General features: G+C 36.7%; 1 protein-coding gene across 1 annotated transcript in view; it reads right to left on the reverse strand.

The window, feature by feature from the left end:
* Plcxd3 (phosphatidylinositol specific phospholipase C X domain containing 3) overlaps positions 1 to 26,316 on the reverse strand; it is a 133,364-nt gene extending 107,048 nt beyond the window's left edge. Inside the window, exon 1 of the mRNA XM_076856210.2 lies at positions 26,214 to 26,316. Coding sequence (XP_076712325.1) covers positions 26,214 to 26,316 — 103 coding nt within the window. The remainder of the gene's footprint in view (positions 1 to 26,213) is intronic.
* Positions 26,317 to 26,699: the final 383 nt, after the last annotated feature.

Consider the following 26,699-nt stretch of genomic DNA (forward strand, 5'->3'; position numbering starts at 1 on the left):
CTGGTGGTAGAACCCTTCCATATTCAGTCTTCCTCAGAAGAGATGCACATGTGGAGCTGTCCACAAAGGTAACCCCCACCATTACTATTAAAGGACTTAGCTGTGTCTCCCTCCCCTTGGAAACTTACAAGAGGTCTCTTCCCCTTATTAATGTTAAATGAGTCTGCAAACCTTCAGGAGTCCTAGGAATGAGTATCCTCTACTTTCATGGGAATACTGAACCTCAGGATGACATTGTCTCTTGTAGATGGTCCTCTCTATTTGGCCAATAAGACATAATACTCAAGAGATAATTGGGGAGGCCATATTTTTCACTGCTACATCTTGACAGGTGAAATGACACTTTTCTGCATGGTGATATGTGTGCATAACGATTCCTAACACAGAAATATATCCACAAAAGAATGTGCCATATAGGAAACCCTGTGAGATTTACACTGTACGCACTTCTTGCCTCCTGGTTCATCTGCTGAGAGTGAAGTATGCAGTTTGGGGGGACTCGTTATCTGCCAAATATCATAAAAGTATAATATATTATCTCATTTAATCTTCACCATGTTGGGAAAGTGTGCAGAAAAAAAAAAATTTAACATAGCAGAACTCACCACTATTCATATAAAGATCTATTCAGAGTTCACCCTTAGCTGACATCCAGGACTGGGGATTATAGAAGAGTTATCACCATGGCCAGAATTGTGTCCAAAATATTTGTATAAACAATATGGTTTATATTGAAAACATGCTTGCCTTCTGGGTGTGTGGAGTTTAATATATGCTAAGTGGAGGTGGCCTGCACACTTAGACCCCGATAAAAGCCCTAAGTGCTGAGAATCTGATCAGCTTCCCTGGTTGGCAACATCTTATGTGTGTTCTCCCAGCTCTCCTTGCTGAGGGGATTAATCACACCCTGTGTGACTCCACTAGAAGGAGGACTGCCGTAAGCTTCCAAATGATTTCCCCCAGACTTTGCCCTCAGCACCTTTTCCCTTAGACCATAGCTGTGAGGTCACCATAGCTTGAGTCTTGTGATTCCTCCTGCTGTGTCATAGTGTCTAAGGTTGTACCTAGGGATCCCTAAACTAAAGGCAAGTATTCTTATTGTCCACATTTTACGGAGAATAAAATGAAAGGGCAAAAAGTCTAAAGAAATACACAAGTTTTCATTTAGGCTTTCAGTAAGAGTCAAAAATTATCCCACAGGGACATAGCATATACCACCTTAATTTTCTACTGCTTTTGAGACGGTTATAAGTTGTGGTTTCCACAGATTTTTCTGTTATACTGTCCAGGTCAACATTCTTCCTATTTCCTTTTGGAAGAAGTGTAACCCAGTCAGCAAACTACAGTTGGTGTGCCAAATAGAGCCTGTTACCTGTTTTTGTATCACTTGCATTCTAAGAATATTTTTCCCACTGATTGGTTAAAGAAAAAAAGGTAAAGAAAAATAATATTTTGTGATATATTAAAATTTCAGTACCCATATATAATATTTTATTAGAGCACACCCATTGTTCTGTGTATTTCTTTTTAAAAATTTTTTTAGTCGAACATATTTCTATTTATTTATTTATGTGATGCTGAGGATCGAACGCTGTGCCTCACACATGCAAGGTAAGTGCTCTACCACTGAACCTGTTCTCTGTATTTCTATCGTTGCTTTCATGCTACAATGACAGAGTTGAATACTTGCAGCAAACCTTCTGGCTGCAAAGCTCTTTGCAGAAAAAGTTTGAAACCCTTGCTCTAGACCTTTCAAGGCCTTCCTCTCTCAGCATTTTCCTAGACTTGGGATCCTCAGAAAACCCCATTAATCAATTGCAAGCCAGAACTTGTGTTATATATTTCTGTCAGTGTGAACTTGGAGAAAAATCACTTTCTTTTTCTGAGCCTTAGTTTCCTCATCAGAAAAATGTGTTAGCCTAACGGTATAGCTACAAAATTTAAATAAAATAGCACAGATTAGAATAATTTAATTTGAAGTAAGAACTAAAAATATGGTACTTATTACTAGTAGTTGTTGCAATTACTAAACTATCCAACACTTTATCCCTTTGTATAATGTAGGCCTTATTATAGATGATAAATGAAACTTAAAAATAAAAAACACCTTTTTATTAGCATGATGTAATAGAAAGTAACCAGGATTCTGAATTCAGAATACTTAGATACAATTCCCAGATTGTTCTGAGAATTTGGGCCAGTTTAATCTCTTCTCTGAGTGTCAGTATCCTCCTTGCTAATAGGCCACTGACATTTGCCTGGTGTCACTTTGAAGGGCATGTTAAAGAATCAGGTGTATTTTTCCCAGTTCCTTAGTCTGCAATAGTATGTGAAATCAGAAAGTCCCTTCCATTATTCTTAAATTCCAGTTCCCACTCCCCATATCACAGTTACTTCCAAATTCGGGATTTCTCACTATCACTGTTTGCTTTATATATATATATATATATATATATATATATATATAGGCATTAGAAGTCATCTAGGCATTAGAAGTCATTTTGAAGAGCCCGTCCTATATCTCAGTGCAGTTTCCTACTTATCCACTGCAGATTAGCCTTTGCTTTTCTCAGATTGCAACTGACCTAATTTGTGAAGACTCCCTTCAAAAGAGCTCATTAAAAGCCTTCATCTTTTAGCTGCCTCTCTTTCTTCCCCCAAATGATCTAGGTCAAAATGGCCCAATACAAATAGCTGGGAACATTACAAAGCCACTCAAAAACCTTCTGAAAGGAGCTTGCAAGGAGGAGAGTCTGTGAGATCAGTGACAGACATGTACTGGCTAAGGGTGGATTTTGAGGTGCTCCTAAGGGTAAAGGGACTCAATAAATCCCTGACAAAGTACAACAATGGCTAACTACCCCACTCTCCCTTAGAAAACCATTTTAAGAACCTCCAGTCACTGATCTTCCGGTTGATAATGCCTGAATGTAAGAGGCATTTTGTTTTGACCTTTGTACTTCATGCAAAAATGGGTTCAGTAAAACAATCCTCAATAGTAGAATCATTCAATCAATACTTATCAAGTCTACTATGTGTAAGACACTATAGTTGTGGAGACTGTATCATTTGGTTTTCCCAAAATAATAAATCAACTTCAAAGTGTTAGTAGCACACACTAAGAGATAACTTCTTGTTCACCATGGTGATGTGGCTGGAAAGGCGGGACTCATCAATAACTGAGGTGGCTCAGTGCTTTGTGCCTCTCACCTCTCCGGGGCAATGGCAGGCTGCCAAGGAAAACAACTCTCATGAAAATGGCAAAACTGAAAGAGGGAGGTATCTTTAAAGTTAGGCTTAGAACTAGCATACTGTACTTTCTACCCTATTGTCAGCAAGTCCCATGGCCAATTCTGAAGTCAAGGGGTAAAGAAGTGTCCTCTGCTCCTGATAAGGTAATGTCAAGTAAATACATGGAGGGGTGAAGAATTTGAGTCAGTGTTTCAATCTGCTACAAAGTCAGGAGATAAGACCACCATCCAGATCCTAGAGATTACTTACACCAAACCCTAAGTTTTAAAGACAAGAAATGTGAGAACCAGGACAAGTAACAATTAGTCACAAGAAATATTTATTAATGAACTAATGAATCACATATGCCATGTCTACCTTCTAAAGGATTAAGAACTCAGAAATATTGATCAAAATCACCCATTATAAAGAGCTCTTGACAGTCATGCTTAGTTGATAGGTACTGGATCTTATCTGCATTTATCATGCCTGAATATCTAATATATAATAATCATACCTAATTATTAATTGTTTATCCACATGTCTTTCTTATATATTAGGATTTATTTTAAATCCAATCATGGGCTATTAGTAAAGCCATTTATCCCATGAGTCAATTATGTTTTGTTCTATTTTTTGGCAGGTGTACAAAGAATTCTATTTGAATTTCACAGCCCAGATTTGGAATCACTTTATATTTCTACTCACCAATGCAAATCGCGCTTCAGACCTGATTAGTGCATAATTAATATCTATAACTATTAATATTTCATGACTTTTCAAGAAAAGTTTCTGCTTTAAATGTTATCTAATGTTAAGTTCACTAACAATACATATAACCACACAGTTAACATCTGGATTAAGGAATCCGAAGTCAAATAACTATAATAACTTTCTTTTCTAGAAGTCACTACTTTCACAGTCCTAATTATCTAAAATACCATTAATAAGTTAAAAGCACATAAAATAGGATGCCCTTTCAGTGATTAAAATAGATATAATACATTTACTAAAGCTGATGTACTTTACTTAATTAAATATCCCTTAGAGTCTATTTACTTCTGTACTAAGCACAATTGAGATCAACTTAGCTAAATCATTCTTTAGCTAAGAATAATAAACAGCAAAGCAGAAAGTGATATAAGGAGATAAATACAGTTTGTTGGAGGCAGGCACATCAAAAATATAAAGAAATAGAAGCAAGAGAAACTAAATCAAAATTGTAACAATTAGGTTACTTAAAAAATTAAACGGAAGTATTGCCTGATCCAGCATCTCTGCTTCTGTTCAATTCAATTATACTTCACAGTGAAAGCAAGGACTTAAACTTGATATATGTGCATCCATGTTCATAACAGCATTATTTTAAAAAGTCAAAAACTAGACCAGGAATGGTGGCACACACCAATAATCTCAGCTATTTAGGAGGCTAGGTCAGGAGGATTGCAAGTCTAAGACCAGCCCAGTCAAATCCTGCCTCAAAATTTAAAAAATAAATAAATAAAAGGGCTGAAGTATTGTTCCATGGTAGAGTCCTTGCCTAGCATGTGTGAGGCATAGTCAATGTCCAGTACTGGAAAAAAAAGAAGAAAAAGCTAAAAGTTGGAAGCAACTTACCAACAGGTGAAGAGGTAAAAAGAATGTGGCATACACATACAATGCAATTCTAATCTTAAAAAAGGAAGAATATGCTGATACATACATGCTACAAGCATGGGCAAAAATTGCAGACGTTATACTAAGTGAAATGAGCCAGGCACAAAAATACAAATATGATTCCAATCATATGATGGATCTAGAATATAGTCAAATTCATAGCTACAGAAAGAATAGTGGCTTCGGGGCTTATGAAGAGGGAGGAGTGGGAGTTACTGTTTAATGGGTATAGAGTTTCAGTTAGGGGAGACAAAATGTGCAGGAGGTGGACCATGGTGATGGGTGCACCCGATGGGAATGTACTTAATGGAACCGAACTGTAGACTTAAAATGGTTTAAAATGGAAAATTTTAAGTCTATTTTACCACAATTAAAAAAAAAAACCTATAACAGAGACTATAACACTTCAAACAAAATCCTAAAAACACACATGTCTCCATGAGTGAGTGTGTTCATGAGTAGTGGTGTCCTTACCAATAGATTCTTCAAAATACCTCTATATGACATATAATTCAATGTTTCTAATATCTATGTTTCTAATATCAATGTCTCTAATATCAATTCTACATAACAAATCAATTCTACATAACAAAGAGAGAGGAAAAAAACAGAGTTGTATTAAAATTTTGTACAAAATAGCTAAAATTAAGCCTGGTGTCATCTTAAAGAGTCAAATTTTACAAATTAGACAATGACCCCGTGGAATTATTACATATTAATGTTAGCCTGTATATGCTAAAGCACCTAATACATTGCTTAGTTAATTTCTAATGATTAGAATTTAATCATTAAATGATGGTTCCATTTGATATCTTTTTCATGGAAAAAATAAACTAGTAAATCTTCTTTGATTAAAATTTCTATTCAAATACTTTCATAAAGTGTGGGAAAGTGCATTTCTTACAGTTACTAGCAAAGATTACAATGAAAGGAAGCCATTTTAGATGGACGTAAGCCAAAGTTTGTCATGTTCTGTTCTGAATTTGGGTGAAAAATATTCATTTCAACAGAAATAAAAATGACTTTTTGCTCATTATCCAAGGAAAGCATTAGCCAAGGAAAGTCCCCTGAAAAGTACTGTTCCGGAAAAAGTTCTAACCCCAATAAAAAAAGCAATCAAAATCAAAATGTCAACTTCTGGGGTCAAGGACCAACATGTCACCCACTGAGAGACTCTGAGCCTCACAACACAGCAATGTTCTTTTGAATATGATAAAGTTTCACTGAGGTACTTTAGAGGCTGATATAGCTGAGATGTACTTTTTTTAAAAAATAACATTTGCTTTTTTCCCATCTAATAGAAAATGGTAGGATGACATTTTGCAACAAGGGTTAGGGTACAGAAGCAAACACAATTCCAAGCTTAAGGCATAAAGCAAACTTTTGATCTCACTCTTGCTGAAGTTCAGTACCATTAGGTTTGATCTTTCACATGTTAAAGGATTTAAGAAAATATCTAGGTCTATTTTTAAAGCATAATGGAAAGGGAAGTTAAAACATTAAACTATACAAATACTGATTGTTCTAAAATAGCTCAAATCAATATTACTTAACTACTCAAGTCAAAACATTGCAGAAGATGAAATTTATAAAATTGTTAATGGAGGGAATGTTAAAAAATAATAAAGACTTAATTAAAAAAACACGTTTGGACTTGAAAACTTGCCATCTCTTTGTCTCTATAACTTAAACCTAAGTACTTAAACCTGAGTACTTAATCTCTCTGTATTTGCAAAGTGGGGATAATATTGACTGTACAGTGTTATTATAGAGTTAATAATATATGTATGTGGCTGTCAGAAGGCATTGATAAATGGTAGCTATTACTATGATTTCTTTCCATGAACGTAAGGCTGGGATACATTTACTTAGAGCTCCCAGAACTGGACTTTGGCCTACAGGAGAGATTTCCAGCCCATTAAAGATGAGTCACATCATACTTTTGGAATCACACATATGCAACAAAACTAACAACTGTCTCTTCAACACCTTTGAAATAAGTCCCTTCCAGAATCTAGAGGATGTCCCTAAAACTCAGTAATTACTCTTCAACAAGGCCAAGAGATTCTGGCAGGGCCAATTCAAATCACAGATACTTTCTTTCAATATGATTATCTCCATCAGAATCAAAATTGAGGATGCAGGTAAATAAAAAGCATAATGATTGTAAGCAACTATTACCAGGTCTGGAAGGAGACTGTTAAAGAAACAGAAGAATTGTGTTGAACAGGTTAAATGGTAGAGGAAGAGAGAGACAGAAGCTCATGGGACTCCTCTGCCCTCTGGGATGGATATCTCAGCCACAGGGTCCTTCTCTTCTTTCTCCTCTGTCATGAAGAGCAGGAAATGAGTCCACAAAACCATCAAAGGTCAAGAAAGGTCAAGAATTTAGGTCCCCATCTGGATATCTAGGCCTATCAAAAATATTGCCTTTTCATTGTTTAATTGGCTCTTCAGATACCAAGCCATGTGGATAAAGACCTAAGAATATTTATGGCATGGGGACATATGACAGGCTCCAAACAATTCTGCCAATATTTTACATTTTAACATGAAAATGAAAAGTGAAGTCTTGCAAGAAAGATTTTTTTTTAACCTGAAACTCAGGTATTTAAATAAAAAGTCAACATATTCTTCTGTTTTATTCTTCCAATAGGTCTTTTTCTTGATAATTTTTATGGTATCCTTCCTGCCAATAGAATGAAAATGTCTAATCTAGTTCGTTCACCTCCATTTCTAGCCCTTAGCTCAGGATTTAGTAACTAATGTACAATTTCTGAATGACTGCATCCTGAACTCAACTTGCATTATGGTGCCACCAATTCTTTTTAAGAACAGAAATTTTCCATGGAGGGTATCTCCATGCTCTGTGAATCCTAACATATTCATACCCTGAGGAGGATGTTTTCAATATAAAGAATTTGAAAGCCTCCCATATATTATTTCTTAACCCTTACCATCAGGATACTTAAGAGGACAAAGTACATTAGTCTGATAGCACACTAAAGAAACAGAGACCTAAGAAGGTAATATGATTTGGCCATCTTTGATCAGTTAAATCATGAATGAAATAAGAAGAGGAAAAAACGAGTTTATTGACCTCATAGCTGCCAGCAAAGCTAAAGAGGATGGCCTTTCATAGTGCGAGAGCCTGAAAGAATTATGAACATTGTAAAATCTACAGAACAAACCTCAGGGTGTTTATGTCAAAAATCATAAAACTGAATCTGACTGGGCAACGCCTGTTCTTTTTTCTCCAACTGTGGTAAAATAACAACAACAAGAACAAAAAAAATACTTAAAACTTATCATCCTAACCATTTTTAAGTGTGATCTTAAATGGTCCTGATTATATTCACACTGTTATGCAAGTAATCTTCAGAACTTTTTCACGATTTTTTATATAATTTTTATGAAACTCAAATCCTCCCCCAGACCCTAGAATCCATTTTACTTTTTGTTTCTGTGAATTTAACTACTTCACATACCTAATATAAATGGAAGATACAGTATGTCTTACAGTGACTGGCTTATGTCACTAATCGTAATGTTCTTAGAGTTCATCCATTGGTAAAGTTTATTTTGAGGTCAATTTTTACATAAATCATTTAAAGAATTAATGATTTCAAATTGAACCTTATATGATCTCAAGGGAAAAAATATCATAAATCTCAAGTATTTAGTATTAAAAGAGAATCTGGAAAGCAAGCACAAAGTTTAAAATACGTTTTCACAATCCAAGACACATGACCCCCCTCATTTGAGAGATCAGATAAAACACAGGATTTAGTTTTGCACAGCCTATGGGAAAAAGCAGTAAAGAATACTGGAATGGGTGCCAAATGGCCCAAGTTCAAGTTCTCCAATTAAACAAAGGAGCAACAGCAACCTATAGGCATCTGAGTCTTGAGTCCCTATCTTTCTAAAAAGACTGCTGTTGAGCAAAGTAGATACAATATATGCTAGATCTATGTAATACTTAAGGTACTTTATGGGCAAAAGAAAATTATTTTAAAAGTAAGTTTAAGGGTTATTGTTTAACCTGGGTGTGGTGGCACATACCTATAATCCTAGTGGCTCAGGAGGCCAAGGCAAGGGGATCGCAAGTTCAAAGCCAACCTCAGCAAAAGAGAGGCGCTAAGCAACTCAATGAGACCCTGTCTCTAAATAAAATACAGAATAGGATGCGAGAGTGTGGTTCAATGGTCAAGTTCCCCTAAGTTCAATTCCTGGTGCCCCCCACCCAAAAAAAAACATGTCATTGTTTAATGGATACAGAGTTTCTGTTTTGCAAGATAAAAAATATTCTGTGGAAGGATGGTAGTAGCGTCTGTACAATAATGTGAATGTACTTAGTACTACTAAACTGCACAATTAAAAATGGTTAAAGTGGTAAACTTTGTGTTGTGTGTATTTTACTACAATCACTAAAGTAAATTATATTTAAATAGACATAATTGTATTTAAATTGAAAAATGATTGCTGAATTAGATAACATTTCAGATGTAGAAATTCACATTATTTTTCTATTTAAGTTAATAGTCCTGTGTGTTTCCATTTTGAATTGCCATTTTGAGTTCTCTAAAATACTATCAGTAATATACACACACACACATACACACACACACACACACACACAATTAAATAATGTGATTTTCTTGATCTTGGTATTCTTGTACATATTTTTAAAGGCACAAAATACATTAGTATAGGAATCTTATATTCTTCTGTTGAGAAAGCAATTTTTGATGTCTTTATCTAACATGTGGAAAAACATAAGCACACAACGTTAGTGACTTGTTCTACCTCAGGAATCCAAACTATCAATAATGAATCCCCAAAAGTAATGCTGATTTTTAAATGTACATGGTAGGATGGGAAGTTAATTCTACATACATGATTCCCAATGTTGAATCAAGTCATCTTTGTAAATTCTTGATACTTAAAAAGTGTGTGACTTAAGATCCTGGAATACACACACATGTTCTAAAGTACTTACACATACATTTATTGAGCAGTTGTGATCAAAATAGATGATCCATATTTAAGTTACTGTCTGCATGAGTCACAGCCTTTATTTTTGAACAACTTTTTGTAAAATGTTTATTCTTACATTTCGAGGCTTCAGGTTGAGCTTTTTCTCTTTCCCACTTCTCCTTTCATCAACATTTAATAAGCAAATATTGTTGCTAAATATTGTATGCCCTGCTAAATTGTTTAAATGGCCCTTAGAGGAGTTGTTTGTTAGCATGAAATGTCTGAAGGTAAGCTGGCTTTGAGGAGAAACACACTGTTCAGACTATTTCAAACTCAAGATTTTTTTGTTTTCTCCCTGAAGAACCTTGCTTGAAGTCAAGCCCTAAGGGTCACTTGAGCATCCTGACACCAGGAATGATCCAGGGGCCCCAACCTGTGCATAGATAATGGCATGCTCATAGCCTGGAGTCTGCTTAACTTTTATCACAGGAAGTCAGTCTCAGTAATTACACTTTCATAAAGAAAAATAAATTCCAACTTCTGGCATGCTAAAATAATGTTCTGAATCTAATAACTTTGAAAATAAAATTCAGATCCTACATTGAGACTTGTTCTTGCTGCATTAAATTTTCAGTTCATATCCCACCTGCTAAGAAATTGCTAAATCCTTCTAGGCAATTAAACAATAAATAAGATTTTATAAAAGATGAAAGTAGAGACCAAAAACACACTATGATAGGGAATAAGTAAGGTAGCAGTAGTGATTAGTGGGGTTTGATTTATTCAGTCTGTCAAAAATTCACTAGGTTACCTTATATCACTTATAACTCATTCATTGAGAACTTATTAGGTGTCAGGCATTGTACTAAATATTTCACACTGATTATTCCATTTAACTCACATAACAATCTTATGAAGATGGATCACATTCTGACTTCCTTTTCCAGATAAGAAAATTTAAGTTCGTAGAGGCTAAATGACATGCCTCAAATCACATATTATCTTAGAGCCAAAAAACCCTCAGAGATGATCAAGCTCAAATCCTGTAGCAATGTGGATGTTCAAAAGATGGCCATCCAGCCTCTTTGTTACTTCTACTATAGAGGATGCATTTTTCTACTTAAAATCACCTTGATAAAATGTTCTTTCCTTTCTTTCAATTCGTCAAAATCCTCATTCTTTTAAATGCTATTCTTTGGCTGCTTTCATTTAGAACTCCATAGACTTTCTTCTTTGTGTTTTTGAAGAGAGATGGTATATTCTCATTTGATGTGACTTCCAGAATCTTCAGAATAATAACCCATTAAAATCTTCCCCTTCAATTCTAATCCTCCATCCCCAGTTCCCTCACAGCACACAACAGCTTTCCAATGTCTCTGTAAAGAATGAAAAGTAGAATATGCATCCAATGTTCCAGCTTTCTGAATGGCTATCCAAGATACTAGTTCATTTAGCCCGATTTGGAGTGCTGGTGAGCATAGCAAGTTCTAAATGCCTGGGGGCTTCTGAAAACACAAACAGCTATGGTGTGCGGCTGCTTCAGGGGACCCACAGTACAGAACACTGACACCAGAGGGAGTGAGAGATTACAAGCTTCCGTAAAAAAAGAATCCAGTAAATCCTTCTAATTATAAAACACACATGAGTCCAGAGAAGGCACGTCCACAGAAAAAGTTTAAGAGACCTCAGGAATCCCTGACTGGGCTATTGGTCAAGGTCTTTCCTATATGAAGTCAGTCTGTAAAGATATGAGGTAACTGTTTTCAAAAGCTTATGTACCAATGCAAAAGTACAAGAAATGTGAAGAAATAGGAAAATGGTCCATTCTAAGGAATAAAATAAATCTCCGGAAACCAATTCTGAAGAAATTAAAACATATAAATTACATGACCAAAAAATAAAATACCCTTTGTAAAGATGCTCAATGAGCTCAGGTAAACAACACATGAACAAAATGAGAATTTCAACAAAGAGAAAATATAAAAAGAATCAAACAAATTTCGGACCTGAAGAATGCAATAGCTGAATTGAAAATTTTACAGGATGTATTCAACAATAGATTTGATCAAACAGAAAAAAGAATCAGTTAACTCGAGGACAAATCATATAAAATTATCCAGTCAGAGAAATAAAAAGAATAAAAGAGTAAAGAAAGTCTGCAAAACATATGGGACTGAATCAAGAGGACCAATATATGTATCATGGAATTTAAGGGGAGAGAAGGAAAAGATTAACAAAAATCAGAAAGTTATTTCAAAAAATAACCATCAAACACTTCCCAAATCTGGGCAAGGAAATAGACATCCAGATTCAAAAAATCAGAGAAACTCAACCAAAGAAGTCCATACCAAGACAGATTATAATCAAATTTTAAAAGGCAAAGACAGAGAACTTTTAAATCCACAAGCAAAAACTGACTCTTCACGAATGTGGGAAATGCTATAAAACTATCAGTGGATTCCTTAGTGGAAAACTTGCCAGCCATACAATGGGGTGATAATGGTCAACCAAGAATACTATAACTGGGAGATCTGTTCTTCAAAAATGACAGAGATTTTAATATTTTCTCAGACAAACAAAAGCTTAGAGAGTTCATCACCATTGGATCTGCCTTACACAAAATGGTAAAGGTAATCCTTCAAGTTAAAATGAAAACATGCTAGACAGCAACATGAAATTGTATGCAAATATACAGCTAACTGGTAAAGGAAAATATATAAAAAAACTGCAATCATGATGTTCATATGTAAATCACTTTTTACTCATGTATAGGAATTAAAAGACAAAAATATAAATACTGTAAAATATGTTAATGGAAACAAAATCTGGAACGTTAATAACAAAGTTTATAGGTAGAGAGGAAATAAAAATCATTGAATTTCTAAATAGGGCTGAGTAGTGTTAAAACTATAAGATGTGTCATGTAAACATGGTAACTGTTCATAAAGCATTTACTGATGTTACACATATGAAGGAGAAGGAAAAGAAGTAACGAAAATGAGAAAAGAGCCAAAGTATGTCACAACAAAACAAGAATGATAAAAGAGGGACAGAAAAGCTATAGAACAGAAAGAAAGCAGTTAACAAAATGGTAATATTTAGGTTTTTCTCTATAAGAATTTACTTTAATCATAAAAGAACTAAACTCCTCAATCAAAGGACAGAGAGGTTGAATGAAAATATATACTCCAACTACATGCTGTATAGAAGATACACATTAGATTTATGAACACTCATTCTGAAAGTTAAACACTGAGAAAAGATAGTCCAGGCAAATAGTAAGCAAAAAACAAAGTAGGAATAGTCATACATATATCAAACCAAGCAGACTTTAAGTCAAAAATTGTCAGAAAAGAAAAAGAGAAATGTTAAAAAATCATAAAAGTGCCAAATAACCAGGAGAACACAATTACAAATATATGTGTACCTAATATCAGAGTGCCCAAGTAGATGAAGCAAACAATAACAGAACTAAAGGGAGAAATTCCACACAGTAACAGTACCAGTTAAGTGTCTCTTATTCAAAATGCTTTGGGACTAGAAATATTCAGATGTCATAGTTTTTTGGATGTTGGAATATTTGCCTATATATTATTGACTGAGCATCTCTAATCTGAAAAATCCAAATTCTGAAATACTCTGAAATCTGAAAATTTTTGAATATTGTGTTGGAACTAAACACGTTTCAAATTTGGTAGTATTTCTGATTTAAAATTAGCAATTTTAAAATGAAAATCATAACAAGTCTCTTCTGTGACCACAATGGAATGAAATTAGTAAACAACGGCAGAAAGAAAACTGGAAAATGAACAAATACATGGAAATTAAACACATTTTAAACAACCAATGGGAAGAAAGAAACCAATGGGAAGATGAAATCAACAGAGAATATAGAGATTACCTTGAGAAAAAGAAAAAAAGAATGAAGACACAAAACTTACAGGATGTAACAAAAGCAGTACAAAAAGAAATCTTATAAAGATAAAGGCCTACATGAAAAACCAGGCATGGTGGCACATGCCTGTAACACCAGCAACTCGGGAGCCTGAGGCAGGAGGATTATTAGTTCAAGGTCAGTCTGGTCAACTTAGCAAGAACTTGTCTCAAAATAAAATAAGATAAAATGGGCTGGGATGTAGCTTAGAAGTAAAGTATCCCTGGTTCAATCCCCAGTACCCTTCCCTTTCTCCCCCTACCACAAAAAGAGAAAAATGAGAGAAAGAAAGAGAAAAAAAATGGAGAAGAAATTTCAATGACCTAATCATACACTTCAAGGAACTAGAAAAAGAAAAAACTATGCTCCTTGTTAGTAGAAGGAAGGAAATAATAAAGATAAAAGGAGAAATAAATAAAATAGAGAATAGAAAAATCATAAAATAAGCCTTAATTCTTTGAAACATAAAATTAGCAAACATTTAACTACACCAAGACAAAAAAACCAGAGGACTTAACAGAATTTTAAATGAAAGAAAAGACATTACAACTAAAGCCACAGAAATACAAGGAATCCTAAGAGACTACTATGAACAATTATTTGCCAACAATTGAGATAACCTATAAGAAATACATAAATTATTAAAATTGTGTTACCAATCCAGATTAAATAATGAAGAAATAAAAAATCTGAAGAGTCCTATAACAAGTAAAAGGATTGATTCAGTAAAAACCTCTCAACAAATAAAAGCCCAGAATCCCAAGGCTTCACAGGAGAAATCTACCAAATATTTAATTAGCATTAATGCCAATCCTTCTCAAACTCTTCCAAAAAAATTCAATAAGTGAATGCTTCCAAACTCATTTTTTGAGGCCAGCATTACCTTAATATCAAAGGCAAACAAAAATGCTACAAGAAAACTTGAGATCCATATCCCTAATGAACATTGATGTGAGAATCCTCAACAAATCCTAACAAACCAAACAGCACATTAAAAGAATACATGATGATTGAGTGTGATTTATCCCTGAGAAGCAAGAATGGTTCAACATATAAAAAACTATTCATGTGATACATCACATTAACATAACAAAGAATAAACATCTTGTGATCATATCGATAGATGCAGACAAAGTATTTGACAACATCAACATCTTCTTATGATCACAATTTTCAACAAATTAGGTATATAAGAAATGTACCCCAACACAGTAAAGGCCATATATGACTAGGCTATAGCCATATTCAATGTCAAAATCTGAAAGCTTTGTCCTTTGATATCAGGAACAAGCTAAGGGTGTCCACTCTTACCGTTCCTATTCAACATACTACTATATTTCCTAGCCAGAGCAATTAGGGAAGAAAATAGAAATTAAAGGCAGCCAAATGAAAGAGGGAGAAGTAAAATCATATCTGTTTGTAAAGAACATGATCTTATATGTAGAAAACCCAAAGATCCCCAAATTAAACCTCTTATGATTAGCAAATACATTGAATAAAGTTGCAGGATTCCTAATCAATGTACAAAAATTACTTGTGTTTCTATGCACTCACAATGAACAGTTCAAAAGGAAAATTAAGAACAATCACACTTCTAATATCATCCAAAAGAATGTATTATTTAGAAAAAAAACTTAGCCAAGTAGGCGAAGAGATTTATAAGCTGAAAATTACGTAACCCTGCATAAAATAATTAAAAGATACAAGCAAATGAAACCCATCATGATGTTTTCTTGAATTGGAACACTATCACTCAAAGGTTCATACTACCCAAAGCAATCTGTAGATGCAATGCAATCCCCTTCAAATTCCCAAGGCATCTTTTGCAGAAATAGAAAAAGCAATCCTAAATTCATTTGGAACCACCTAGGACTTGAAAGGACACAATCTTGAGATAGAAGAACAAAGCTGGAGGCCTCACATTTTTTGATTTCAAACTATACTACAGAACACAGACATCAAAATAGTATAAAACTGGCATAAAAATAGTCATATAAACCAGTGCAACCTAATAGCCCAAAATAAATTCACAAATGTATTGTCAACTTACCTTAGACATGCAACTCAGGAATACACAATAGCAATAAGGAAAGAACAGTGTCTTCAACAAGCGATGTTTGAAAAACTGGACATCCATGTGAAATAATGAAATTGGACCTTTGTCTTACACCATACACAAAAATCAAATTAAAAAACCTGAAACTCTAAAACTTCCAGAAGAAAACATAGGCTAAAATCTTCACGAAAATATGCTTGGTGATAATTTTTTTGATATGATACCAAAAGCCCAAGCACTAAAAGCAAAAATAGTCAAATGAGACTGTATCTTACTAAAAAGCTTCTGTGCAGCAAAGGGAACTATCAACAGAGTGAAGGGACATCCCATAGAATGGGAGAAAATATTTGCAAATCATTTATTTGATAAGGGGTTAATTTCAAAATATATATGGAATTCCTATGATCCAATAGCAACAAAACCATACAACCAGATTAAAAACAGAGGAAAAAGGATAGATTTACAATGTCTCATAAAATGGCCAAGTGGCATATAAAGAGATGCTCAACATCACTAACTACCAGGAAAGGAAAATCAAATCCTCAGTGGGACATTGCCTCACACCTGTTAGAATGGCTACCAAATTTTATGAAAATTGCAGAAAATACCAAGTTGCTGAAAATGTGGAAAAATTGGAATCATTGAACACTATTGATGAGAATACAAAATGATGTAGCCTGTATCGAAAACAGTATGGAGGTTCCTTTAAAAATTAGAAAGAGAGCCATACTGACCTAGCAGACCCACTTTGGGGTATTTTTCCAATAGAATTGGTATCAGGATCTTGAATCAAGATTTACACCCCAATGCTCATTGCACTGTTCACAACTTAAATGTTCATCAATGGATGAATGGATAAAGAAAATATGGCACATTCATACAAATAAATGATAATTCCACCATAAAAAAAGGATACTGTCATATGCTACAACTTAGATGAACATTGAGAACATTATGTTAAGTGAAATAAACCAGCTACAGGAGGACAAAAACATTCATGATTTCACTCATATGATGTATATAGTCAACCTCTTAAAGGCACAGAGTAGAATGGTGGTTACCAAAGACTGGTAACAACCGATGGAATGGGGAGTTTCTGTCCAATGGGTATAAAGTTTCAGTTGTGCGAACTGAAAAAGTTTTATGTATCCACATTGCACTTTGAGCTAGCAAATATTATATTGCACAGTTAAAGATTTATTAAGAGAGTAAATAACATGTTGTGTGTTTTAACCACACACACACAGAGAAAAGTTAAAGTTGGGTAAAATACCAAAGGAGGAATATGTTTCAAGAAGTGGCATGAGGTGGGCCACATCAAATGCTGCTGAGAAGTCAAATAGGATAATAGAGACAGTCTTTAGCTTGGGCAAAATATGATCATTCATAACTCTGATAAGAACAATTTTAGTGCAGTGGTGAAGAAATAATAAGATTTGGATGAGCTAAGGAGAGGAAGAGAAAAAACAATCTAAAGAAAGAAAGGATATTTTTACATGTATCAGAGAAATAGTATGACAGATAGAGAGGCAGATGTGGTATCAAAGAGGACTTTCCCCCAAAGAGGGTATTATTAACATGTTTGTGTGCTGATTGAGTGATCCCAGAGAGGTAAAGAAAAAAGACCACTCAGTAGAGAGTGGATAATTCAAGAGTAAACTTTGAGGAGATTTGAGTGGATAGGATTTGTAGCACAAGAGAAGAAGCTGGATTTTGTTGGGAGCCGATTTTGTCTTCCACGTATCTAAATGAAATCCAATCTTCACAAAAATAGGCGCAGGTGGACTAGCGGTTTCAGTGGTGAGAAAGTTCTTACTTGTTAGCATCTAATTTTTTTTCTACTAAATAAGAGGTGAGATAAGCAGCTTAAATCAGGTGGGCAGTAGATGTTGATTTGAGAAATAAGAATAGCTATGAAACTGTCATCTCAGAGACAAGGAAAATGAAGTTACTTGGTAAGTGTAATTAAGAGTCTCTGGCAGTACTGAATGCCCATTTAAAATTCATGTTCAGAAATTTCTAGTGAATCCTGTCATATAGTCTGTGTGATTTTTCTCCAGCAACATTTATCCACTGAAGTTTTCTCAGATTTTAATAGGCACAAGTTTGAGTTTAATTGACCTAGGTTTTTCCAGGTAAAGAGAATAGGAAAGAGTGAGATGAGAAAGTTAAGGACATTTTCAAGGGGGCAATTAAAATGTCGATAAAAGGAATTTGACCTGATAAAAAGAGAAATGAGGATGTGAGGGGGTTGTGAAGGCTATTCAAAACTTCACATTCTGCACCCTTCCATTATCTTTATCTTTAGACCTTCTTAACCACCTTTTATCTTGAGAAAAATTCAAGGCAGGTCAGTGAGCTTAGAGGCTACTCTGCCTAAGGCAGCTCCGAACCTCTTCTTAGTCCACCACATGGCAACAGGGGTGTCTGGCCTGAGGTGTGCACTGAAGCATGTTCCCATTTGTCCATCGGGATTCTGGGAAGTGCATTTTCCTCTTCATCACCAAATGCCAGAAGGGGCCTCCAGGAAAGCTTGGCAGACAGCTAAGATTACCATTCACCTTAGCCCACTTTCTTTCATGAAATAAAAATTTCCTAAGTGAATTAAGGAACCAAATTATCATTTCTAATGTTGACTAAGGATAACAAAATTGCTTCATAAACATTAACTCGCCAGAATTCTTCTTCTATGTAAAACATATCATTAACTGGCATTTAAAATGATGTGTCACAAGAGCTGTCCACTACCAGGATCTGCAATGAAACATAGAAACATAACAAGAGCACATCCAACAAGCCCAAGGGCCATCTGTTTCAGTACCTGATTTCCGGAGGTGACTAATCATGGATGCTTCTCCAGAGTGTTAGACCCTCTCCTTCAGCCCCTCTCTTCCTGACCTATCCTCCCCTCTTAATAGAGCATATTAAAAACATATGGTGCTGTATAAAGCTTTTGGCAGCAATTCTGAACTATGGTAGATTTTTTCCCCTTCCTTTTTGGAATATATGATTTAGATAATTTTCTGGTATGCAGTCTTCTGAGACTTGAGTAGATTAAATTCCATATGACTATGTCTAAGAGATCTTTGAATGCACATCATGGAGGCATGTTCCCTGCTTTCCAAAAATTAATGCTTGTCGTTAAAGGGCATCCAGACTGGTGGGAATTGGCAAATTTTCCAGGAAATGGAGCTTAACCCTTTAAGCAACAAGAATTAAAATGTGTGTGTGTGTGTGTGTGTGTGTGTGTGTGTGTGTGTATGTGTGTGGTGTGTGTGATTTTCTCTTTTCTCAATGGGGTCAGAGTACATCAATTACTCTGTACTTCAATTCAATGGAGCCCTTAGAGATCATTCTAAGTCTGTCAGATTATTTGGCTAGCACATGGCAATAGGCTGATATATTTACATTGTCCCAGGATGCTTACTGGGAAAAAAATACAGATCTTTCTTGTATTTCTACTCTAGACATATATAGGAATGATTAGGTAGCATCCACCAGAGGTTTACTTATAGGAGAAATCAAAAGCTCCCTGAAAAAAAAGTTACCTTAAGAGAAAGTAGATAGACAAATGCACCCACACATATGTGTGTGTGTGTATACACACACACACACACACACACACAGTGAACTAACACTGAGAATAGAACAAAATATCCCACATATTGTCCTCTGCCCTCTCATCTTAAACTCATACCTGAGTCCCAAGTCCAGAGGGTAACAACAAAAGCAACAAAACAACAAGACATGTAGGTTTGAGCAGTGCTGAAACTCAGGCTTCAGCAGCCATGGCAGAGTCAGGAGTAGTAGAAGTTGGCCTCAGCAGTTTCCCAGTGGGGGACGCAGTTCTGGAAGCCTTTGACCCTTGTTAGACATTAACGTTCTCAATATAGAACCTCTGCAGACACAGCACAAATTCTGGTGAGCTCCCAAGTGGCTGTGATGTCTTGTGCTGAAGCCTATGGGAGCAAGATTTCTCTCTATCTATTAAAGTAGCATCAGTGACAACTCTATAAAACTTCCACCAAAAGAAAGAAAGAAAATGGCAGAGATAACATGGCAGCCCAAAGTACTGGCTTATCCATTCCAGCCAAAGAGCTGGCTCAGAGACATACTCAAGAATCTATCCAAAGATTTTTTAAAACTATTTGGAAATCCACTGAGGAAGTATTTGGAATGAATTAAAAGGGACAATTATTATGACTTTGATTTTGCAGCTGAGCTGGTAGACCTTAGAGAACACTACCTTTGGTGTCAGTGTGTCTTCATTAGTGTTCCTTCACAAATATTCCCTACTTTTATTGTTGCAATAAGGCACCCAACATTCTTTCTCCTCTTTGTAATTTACTCTTTCTGTTCTGATTGGGTAAGGTTAGAATTAAATAAGAGAAAACTCTAAATACGGGTATGATAAATTTTCATATGCAAATAGGGCATGAGCCTTAACATATAAACATTGTGTTATCCATTTTAGCAATTCTAGAGCTGTGTTCGTGTGTGCTTGTGTGTGTGTAATGTTTTAACTATTTTAGAAAATTTATTATGTCAAATAACTGAAATTCAAACAAGTAAGTTATAACCACATTTATACCTATTTCTATTCCCTGTAAATCATGCTTCAAATAATCAAAGTGTCTTGCAAATACAAGCAAGATTAATAATTTCTTTATATCAAAAACCAATTTACTATTTGTCTTTTCTTTTGATGGTTTTCCGATGCGATGATCAGTTAACCATCATACATTTTGCATGATCAGTAAACCATCATACATTTTGCATGTATGATGCCACTTTTAATGAAAAACAATATTGAAAAGTTCTAGCTTACACATAAAATGAATAAACCTGCAATGTGTAGATATAACAACAGTATCTGGACCTGTGTACAATAAAGAATGAAACCAAATGGACAAAGAACCAACATAGGGAAGTTTGCTAAACTGGTGTTAGTGTCCACTAGCATCACCAGATGGCTCATTTTAAGTGGTGCTGATGGCCAATATCAATGAGCATCAGGACTTTAAAGAAATGAAGGGAAAGGTTTTACATTTATCAGAGTGATCTAATCTGAACACTTAAGTAGCAATTAAATAACATTTATGCTCAAGGTGCATGAGGAACTGTAATGTCAGTTATCAGAAATGTTCCCAGCCTGAGCCATTAGCCTTGAGACAAGTATGGAGTTCTGGCTTTAAGCTCACAGATAAAATTGATGGTAAAACAGAAAGAACCCAGTAGAAAGATGTATATTTAAGTTTGGCTCTGCCACTTACACAAAGGTCCCCCTTAGAAATGTAATAAAACACTGTTCCTCTGACTTTAAATGTGTATATAAATCTGAGGGATAGGAATCTTGTTAAAATGTAAAATGTAAAGTAAAATTAGATGAATCTGAGGGGTGGGATCTGAGATGCTTCCTGCATTTCTACTAAGCTCCCTTGTACACCAATGCTGTTTGTCCCTGGACCAATTCTGAGTAGCAAGGCATTAGAAGATTATTGATGGAGTATGCAAAACTCATGAGTGCATAGAAGAATACCTCCTAAATGATATTTCACTTTACATTGATTGAAATAGTGGAGATAGTTGGAGATTGAATTCAAATCATAAAGAAAAACATCCTAGTGGAACAAATTATTTCAGATATTCTTCAGGGAGAGTAGGGAGGAAGAAGGGATGGGGAAAGGTTGGTTGTCCGGTACTATGTTATAGGTAGATGACAGCATGTTCTGGTGTTCTATTGCACAGTAGGGTGACTACAGATAATAATAATAATGTATGGTGTATTCCAAAAAATCGAGAAGAAAGGATTTTGAATATTTTCACCACAAAGAAATGATAGACATCTGAAGAGAGAGAGAGATATATAAGGTGATTTGAACATTACACAGGTATCAAAACATTGTGTGGCATTCCATAAATATTTACAATTTGTGTCAATTAAAACATAAATTTTAAAAAGTCATAAAATACAGGATATTCTTCATTTTCTTTTCTTAGCAAAATGAAAACTAAACTAGGAATTAGAGAGGCAACACAGGAGGGATATTCATTCTAAACTTTCTTTCATTTTGATTGCCTATCACTTTGATTGTGGTATCACTGTAGTCACTGTACTGACTAAAAATATAGAAAAAACCCTGCTTTTGTTAGAATACAACTAGATTCAGTTCAACCTTCATTCTATAGAGTGTCTAATGCCAATTAAAATAGAAATAGTAAATTACAAAGAACAGGAAAAAGACATCCAAAATCACTGGCAACAAGAAGGGATTATTGTGAGGAAAGAAATTAAAAACTAACAAGGTGTGGTTATAAAGGCTAGAGTATGGCTCAGTGATAAAGCTCTTGTCTAGCATGTGTGAGGTCCTGGTTTAAGCCCTAGGACTGCATAAAACAAACAAACAAAAATAAACAAAAGTAGACACACATAAACATCCATTCACACAAGTCAGAGCTGGCTAAATGTCTGGTTTTCCTAAGTAAAACTGTTATTTTTATTTATTGGAGTTGGCATTTTCTAAAGGAAATGAACAAATTCATAGGTATAATCATTGACTTAGAAAGCCTTTCTGTTTTCTTTATCTAAAATATAACCAACAACTGCCTGCTCAAGAAAACATAATTCTCTCTGAGGTTCCAGCCCCACTATATTTTGGCCAATTTTTAATTATTGCATGGTCAGTTTGTTGCTATGGTGTATATGAGATTTTTATCATCTATCCAAAATGTATAGCACATCCTTTACATGAGCTAAATCCTTCCCCATCTTTTAAATTTTGCACAGAATGACACCCTGCCCCAGATTCAGATTGCCAACTCTGATGCTGTGATGCATCTCTCTTCAAAGGTTCTGAAGCCACCGTGATTGTATATTTAGAACTCTGCTTCAAAGATGCTAAATATTCATCACTCACCTTTACCTGAACTTATACTTCATTTTCCTGTTTCCATCTCTGTTTATCATTCCTTACCTGCTTACAGTAAGAAGAATCATCATTCATAATGCCAAATGCCATTGTTAATAAATATAGATGAATGAAAACTTAGTTTGGTTTCATCAGAGAGAGAGAGAGAAATGATAAATAAAACTGAAATTTGAATAACAATTTATGTGTTCTAGCAGTATCATTCCCTTGGGAAAAAATGAAAATAAAATTACTAATATCAATGACTAACTTAATTCTTCAGCCCAGTCAATACAAAATCATGAAGCCATTTAAATGCAAAACAGCACTGGGAGACTGAAAGCATTCAAGATGCAGACACTTGAGAAACATTTAGAGATGCCAGAACTGCACACATGGTGGGTAATATCATACACATGAAGATTGTTCTTTGCTCTAGTTCTGGGTAATTTGTGTCAGGTGCCCCAAGTACGTGGCCTCATAATTAGGCAGTTCTCCACTTTGTTGCTGCTTCACCTAAGAAACCTGAAGCTTTGAGGACGGCTGAGCAGCAGCTCTCCTCTACAGAAACACTTGTGTGGTGCACCAGGCGTGGTTTTAAATGGTGGAGATAATTGCTTAATTCAAGCTGTAGCAACTGGCCAAGTAAACATGTAGCAGCCAGGAAGCTATTAGCATGATTTTAAGGCAATTATTCCATTAGTGTTTAATAGTCTCCAATTAGTCTTCTCTGACTATCTAAGTTTGAATGTCTTCTTTCCTCCAAAAATTTTCAGTGTTGAGTAATGCAGAAAAGTACTAAACCTATTTTTAATCTTGGTGATATATATGTATATCTGTGTGTATATATATATGTATAGAGAGAGAAAGAGGAGGAAGGGAGAGAGAATGAGAGGGACAGATCAGAGAGAGGGAGAGATCTGTCATATATGTGTGTTTATGTGATATATATAGATAAATATGAATAAATCATATGTATATATAGATACAGATATATCACATACACACCCAAACATGCCGTATCTACAGAGTTATGGGAGTATTTAGGAGTACAGATTTGGTAAAATATGTTGTGTGTTGATGTGTGTATTTCTCGGAAGTACTTTGGGTGAAAATGTGAGACTTTGCAGTGGATTCACATTGAATATCATGCTAACAGGGTTTGGGAAAGCAGTAGAAGCTCCCATGGCATTCCAATACCATCATCTTTATGTCTCTTGTCAAAGATCTCCAGAATATCTAACTCTTAGACCTCAAGTTTCCCCTCCCTGCCCACCTGGGAGATTTATCCTGTTCTTGCTAATGCCTAGTTCATAGTCTACTCATGTTGGTTAGTACCTGTTGGTGCTGAATCATCTAGACACAAATCATAAAGCATTTCCCTCCCAAATTCCTAGAAGATTTTCCTTAACATCCAGTTTTACGATCAGTTTACTGAACTGATTGTATGTCATTTGCCTACAGTGTTTCAGTTTTTTTTTTTTTTTCTTCTAGGAAAAGGAGATAATAATACAGTATTGTCTACTTCACAGATTTTGGGGAGGATGTGAGTTGAAATATATACCAGGACTATGAAAAGTGCAGTATTACAGAAATGTAAGGTAGATTCAGATGTGGTATCAACACTCATTACTATTTATACCAACTCAGTCTTTTAATTTTCCTTAATCTCTGGAGAATACCCTATCAAAAACCTGCCATCTCAGTCCTTGCCCTTCTTCATGTGTGGAATAAAAAAAAGAAAAAGAAAAAGTAACTCAGGTTAGACCAAGTGAAAGTAACTGTCTAAAATTCAAATAAAAATAGAGGAAGAAAAGGGATAAGAATGCCTGTGTAAGTGATAGTGGAATTTTGCCAACAAAGTTGTGTTCTTTCTACTATCTCCTTCAAAAGCGCAATCCCCAGGCTCAGCCAGGTAGCCGAGTAAGTGCAGAGTGGAGAAGCTGGGTTATTCTTTCCCTTGGGGATCTCCAGGCCCTTGGGAAGACAGGTGTTGAAGAATGGCAAAAAGAAACAACCCTTTCTGTAGAAGGCACTCAGGGCAGCCAGTGTCTTTTATAGCCACCAAGCACCCACTTTACCAACAACCCTTGATTTGAGTTACTGATCAATTTCAGCACTGTTTGTTGGATCTTCTTGGGGTTTTCAGGAGAACTCTCCCCCCGCCCCGTTTTTTTCCTGGGTTAGCCCCCACCTTTCTTTCTTTATATATTATGTCTTCCATCAGTGGCTGGAAAGGGCGCTGGATGGGGCAGACCAAGAAGAGATAGCCCAGAAGGTTAAATTTAATAACCCAGTTCTCTTCTATCCGGAAACTGCCCTCCAGCCAGGTCCTGAAAGGATCAGGTGTGCGCTCCCTCAGTCCATGTGCATAGCCAAATTGCTAGGGAAGTGTGGCCGGGTTCCCAGCTGTCATCCTTGTAAACTGTCCTGAAAAGACCCACCCTCAATGGCTACTGGAGCTAGGGACGGCTGCGCGCTCCCCCCCCAACCCAGAAACCTGCCGAGTGCTCTGGTCCAAGTCGCGCGCGCCATACTGAAACCTCTTGATACCCCACGTCTTTTCCTCGTATTTCTCCCCCACGCTTCCTTCCTTCTAAGCTGTTTGGACTCGGCTCACTCACCTTTCTCCCACCATTTGCGCATTAATCCCACCCCTCCGCCCCTGCTCACGCAGGTCCCCAAGCCCAGTTTCTGTCCGGAGCAGCAAACGCCAGGCTCGCACGGGGCTGCTTTCTTGACCCGAGTGCCTGAGCGTTGCTAACGTGCACTTGGACCAGACTCCAGATGGTGGCCACTCGGCCAGGTCCTCAGAGGACACGCAGATCAGGAGACGGTGCCAGCTTCTCGCCCCCTTCAGCTCTCTGTCAAGGGCAGCGATCACGCTGCCGCCTGTCCCTGAACTTTCATCACTCTTGAGAAGCGCTTTGTCTTTTTAAAGGAGTCTGGGAACGAAGAGTAATGACTCGAGTCGGTTTTAACCGAGAATCTACCAAATCTGTTCCATTCCCTGCTAGGGATAGACTCAGGTCCACTCGCGGGAGCAGAGTCCCTCGGACACCAGCTCTTACTCACCGCGCACTATCACCCCTCAGCTTCAGAAACCGCCCTGTGCTCCCCAAGTCTGCAGGGAAAACCATGGGAGGGGGCGCGAGGCGCCATCCTAAAGCCCGGCTTCTTTTCTACCCCAGTCCTGCGCAAACAGCCGGCTTCAATAACCCTGGGGGGAAGCAGTCACCTTGACTCCTGGCGCCACGGTCCCCAGAGGTTCGGAAAATGCCCGGAAGCCCCAGGTCACCAGGCATGCACTCGCCTGGCCTGAGACCCACCCCTGAAGACGAGTTTCCCTCCCGCGGGCCTCGTGGCAAGTTACCACTTAGTGGCAGATAAAGCAGGGCGGGGCCGGTGGAGCGGGCGCCAAGCGCTGGGCGAGCAGCCCCTGCGCGCCTACCTGGGATGGCTAAATTGGTGAGGGGGATGCTGTGGATGCTCTCCGGCAGAGTTGCCATCCAGTCGGCGAATTTCAGCTCGTTTTTCCCCTGAGACGAGGCCATCGTGCTGGTCGACGTGCCGCGAGCGGGTCCCCGCACTCCTCGGGCAGGCTGGCAGGCTGCTACGGCTAATCCAATGTTTGCTCGAGCCCCGCTGGAGTTTACACTCCGCTCTGCGCCACACCCACAGGATGGCGCAGACACATGCTAATTTTAATAATTATTCAAAACACCCCGAGCTCCCTCGGTGCCTCCGCCAGACTCAGCCGGAGCTTTTGTTCCTGACGTCCGTGCTCAGCTCTCCTCGCTCTCCCCTCCCTCCTGACTCTTTCCTCCAGTCTTACTCCTGCGAGGCGGCTCTGCCTTTCCTCGCCATTCTGCAGCTTTCCCTGGCTTCTTATGATGAGCCTTTTCTATTTTATTTTTTAACTTGATGCACCCCGCCG

This window comes from Callospermophilus lateralis, chromosome 5 (genome assembly GCF_048772815.1).
Source record: "Callospermophilus lateralis isolate mCalLat2 chromosome 5, mCalLat2.hap1, whole genome shotgun sequence".
NCBI classification, from domain to species: domain Eukaryota; kingdom Metazoa; phylum Chordata; class Mammalia; order Rodentia; family Sciuridae; genus Callospermophilus; species Callospermophilus lateralis.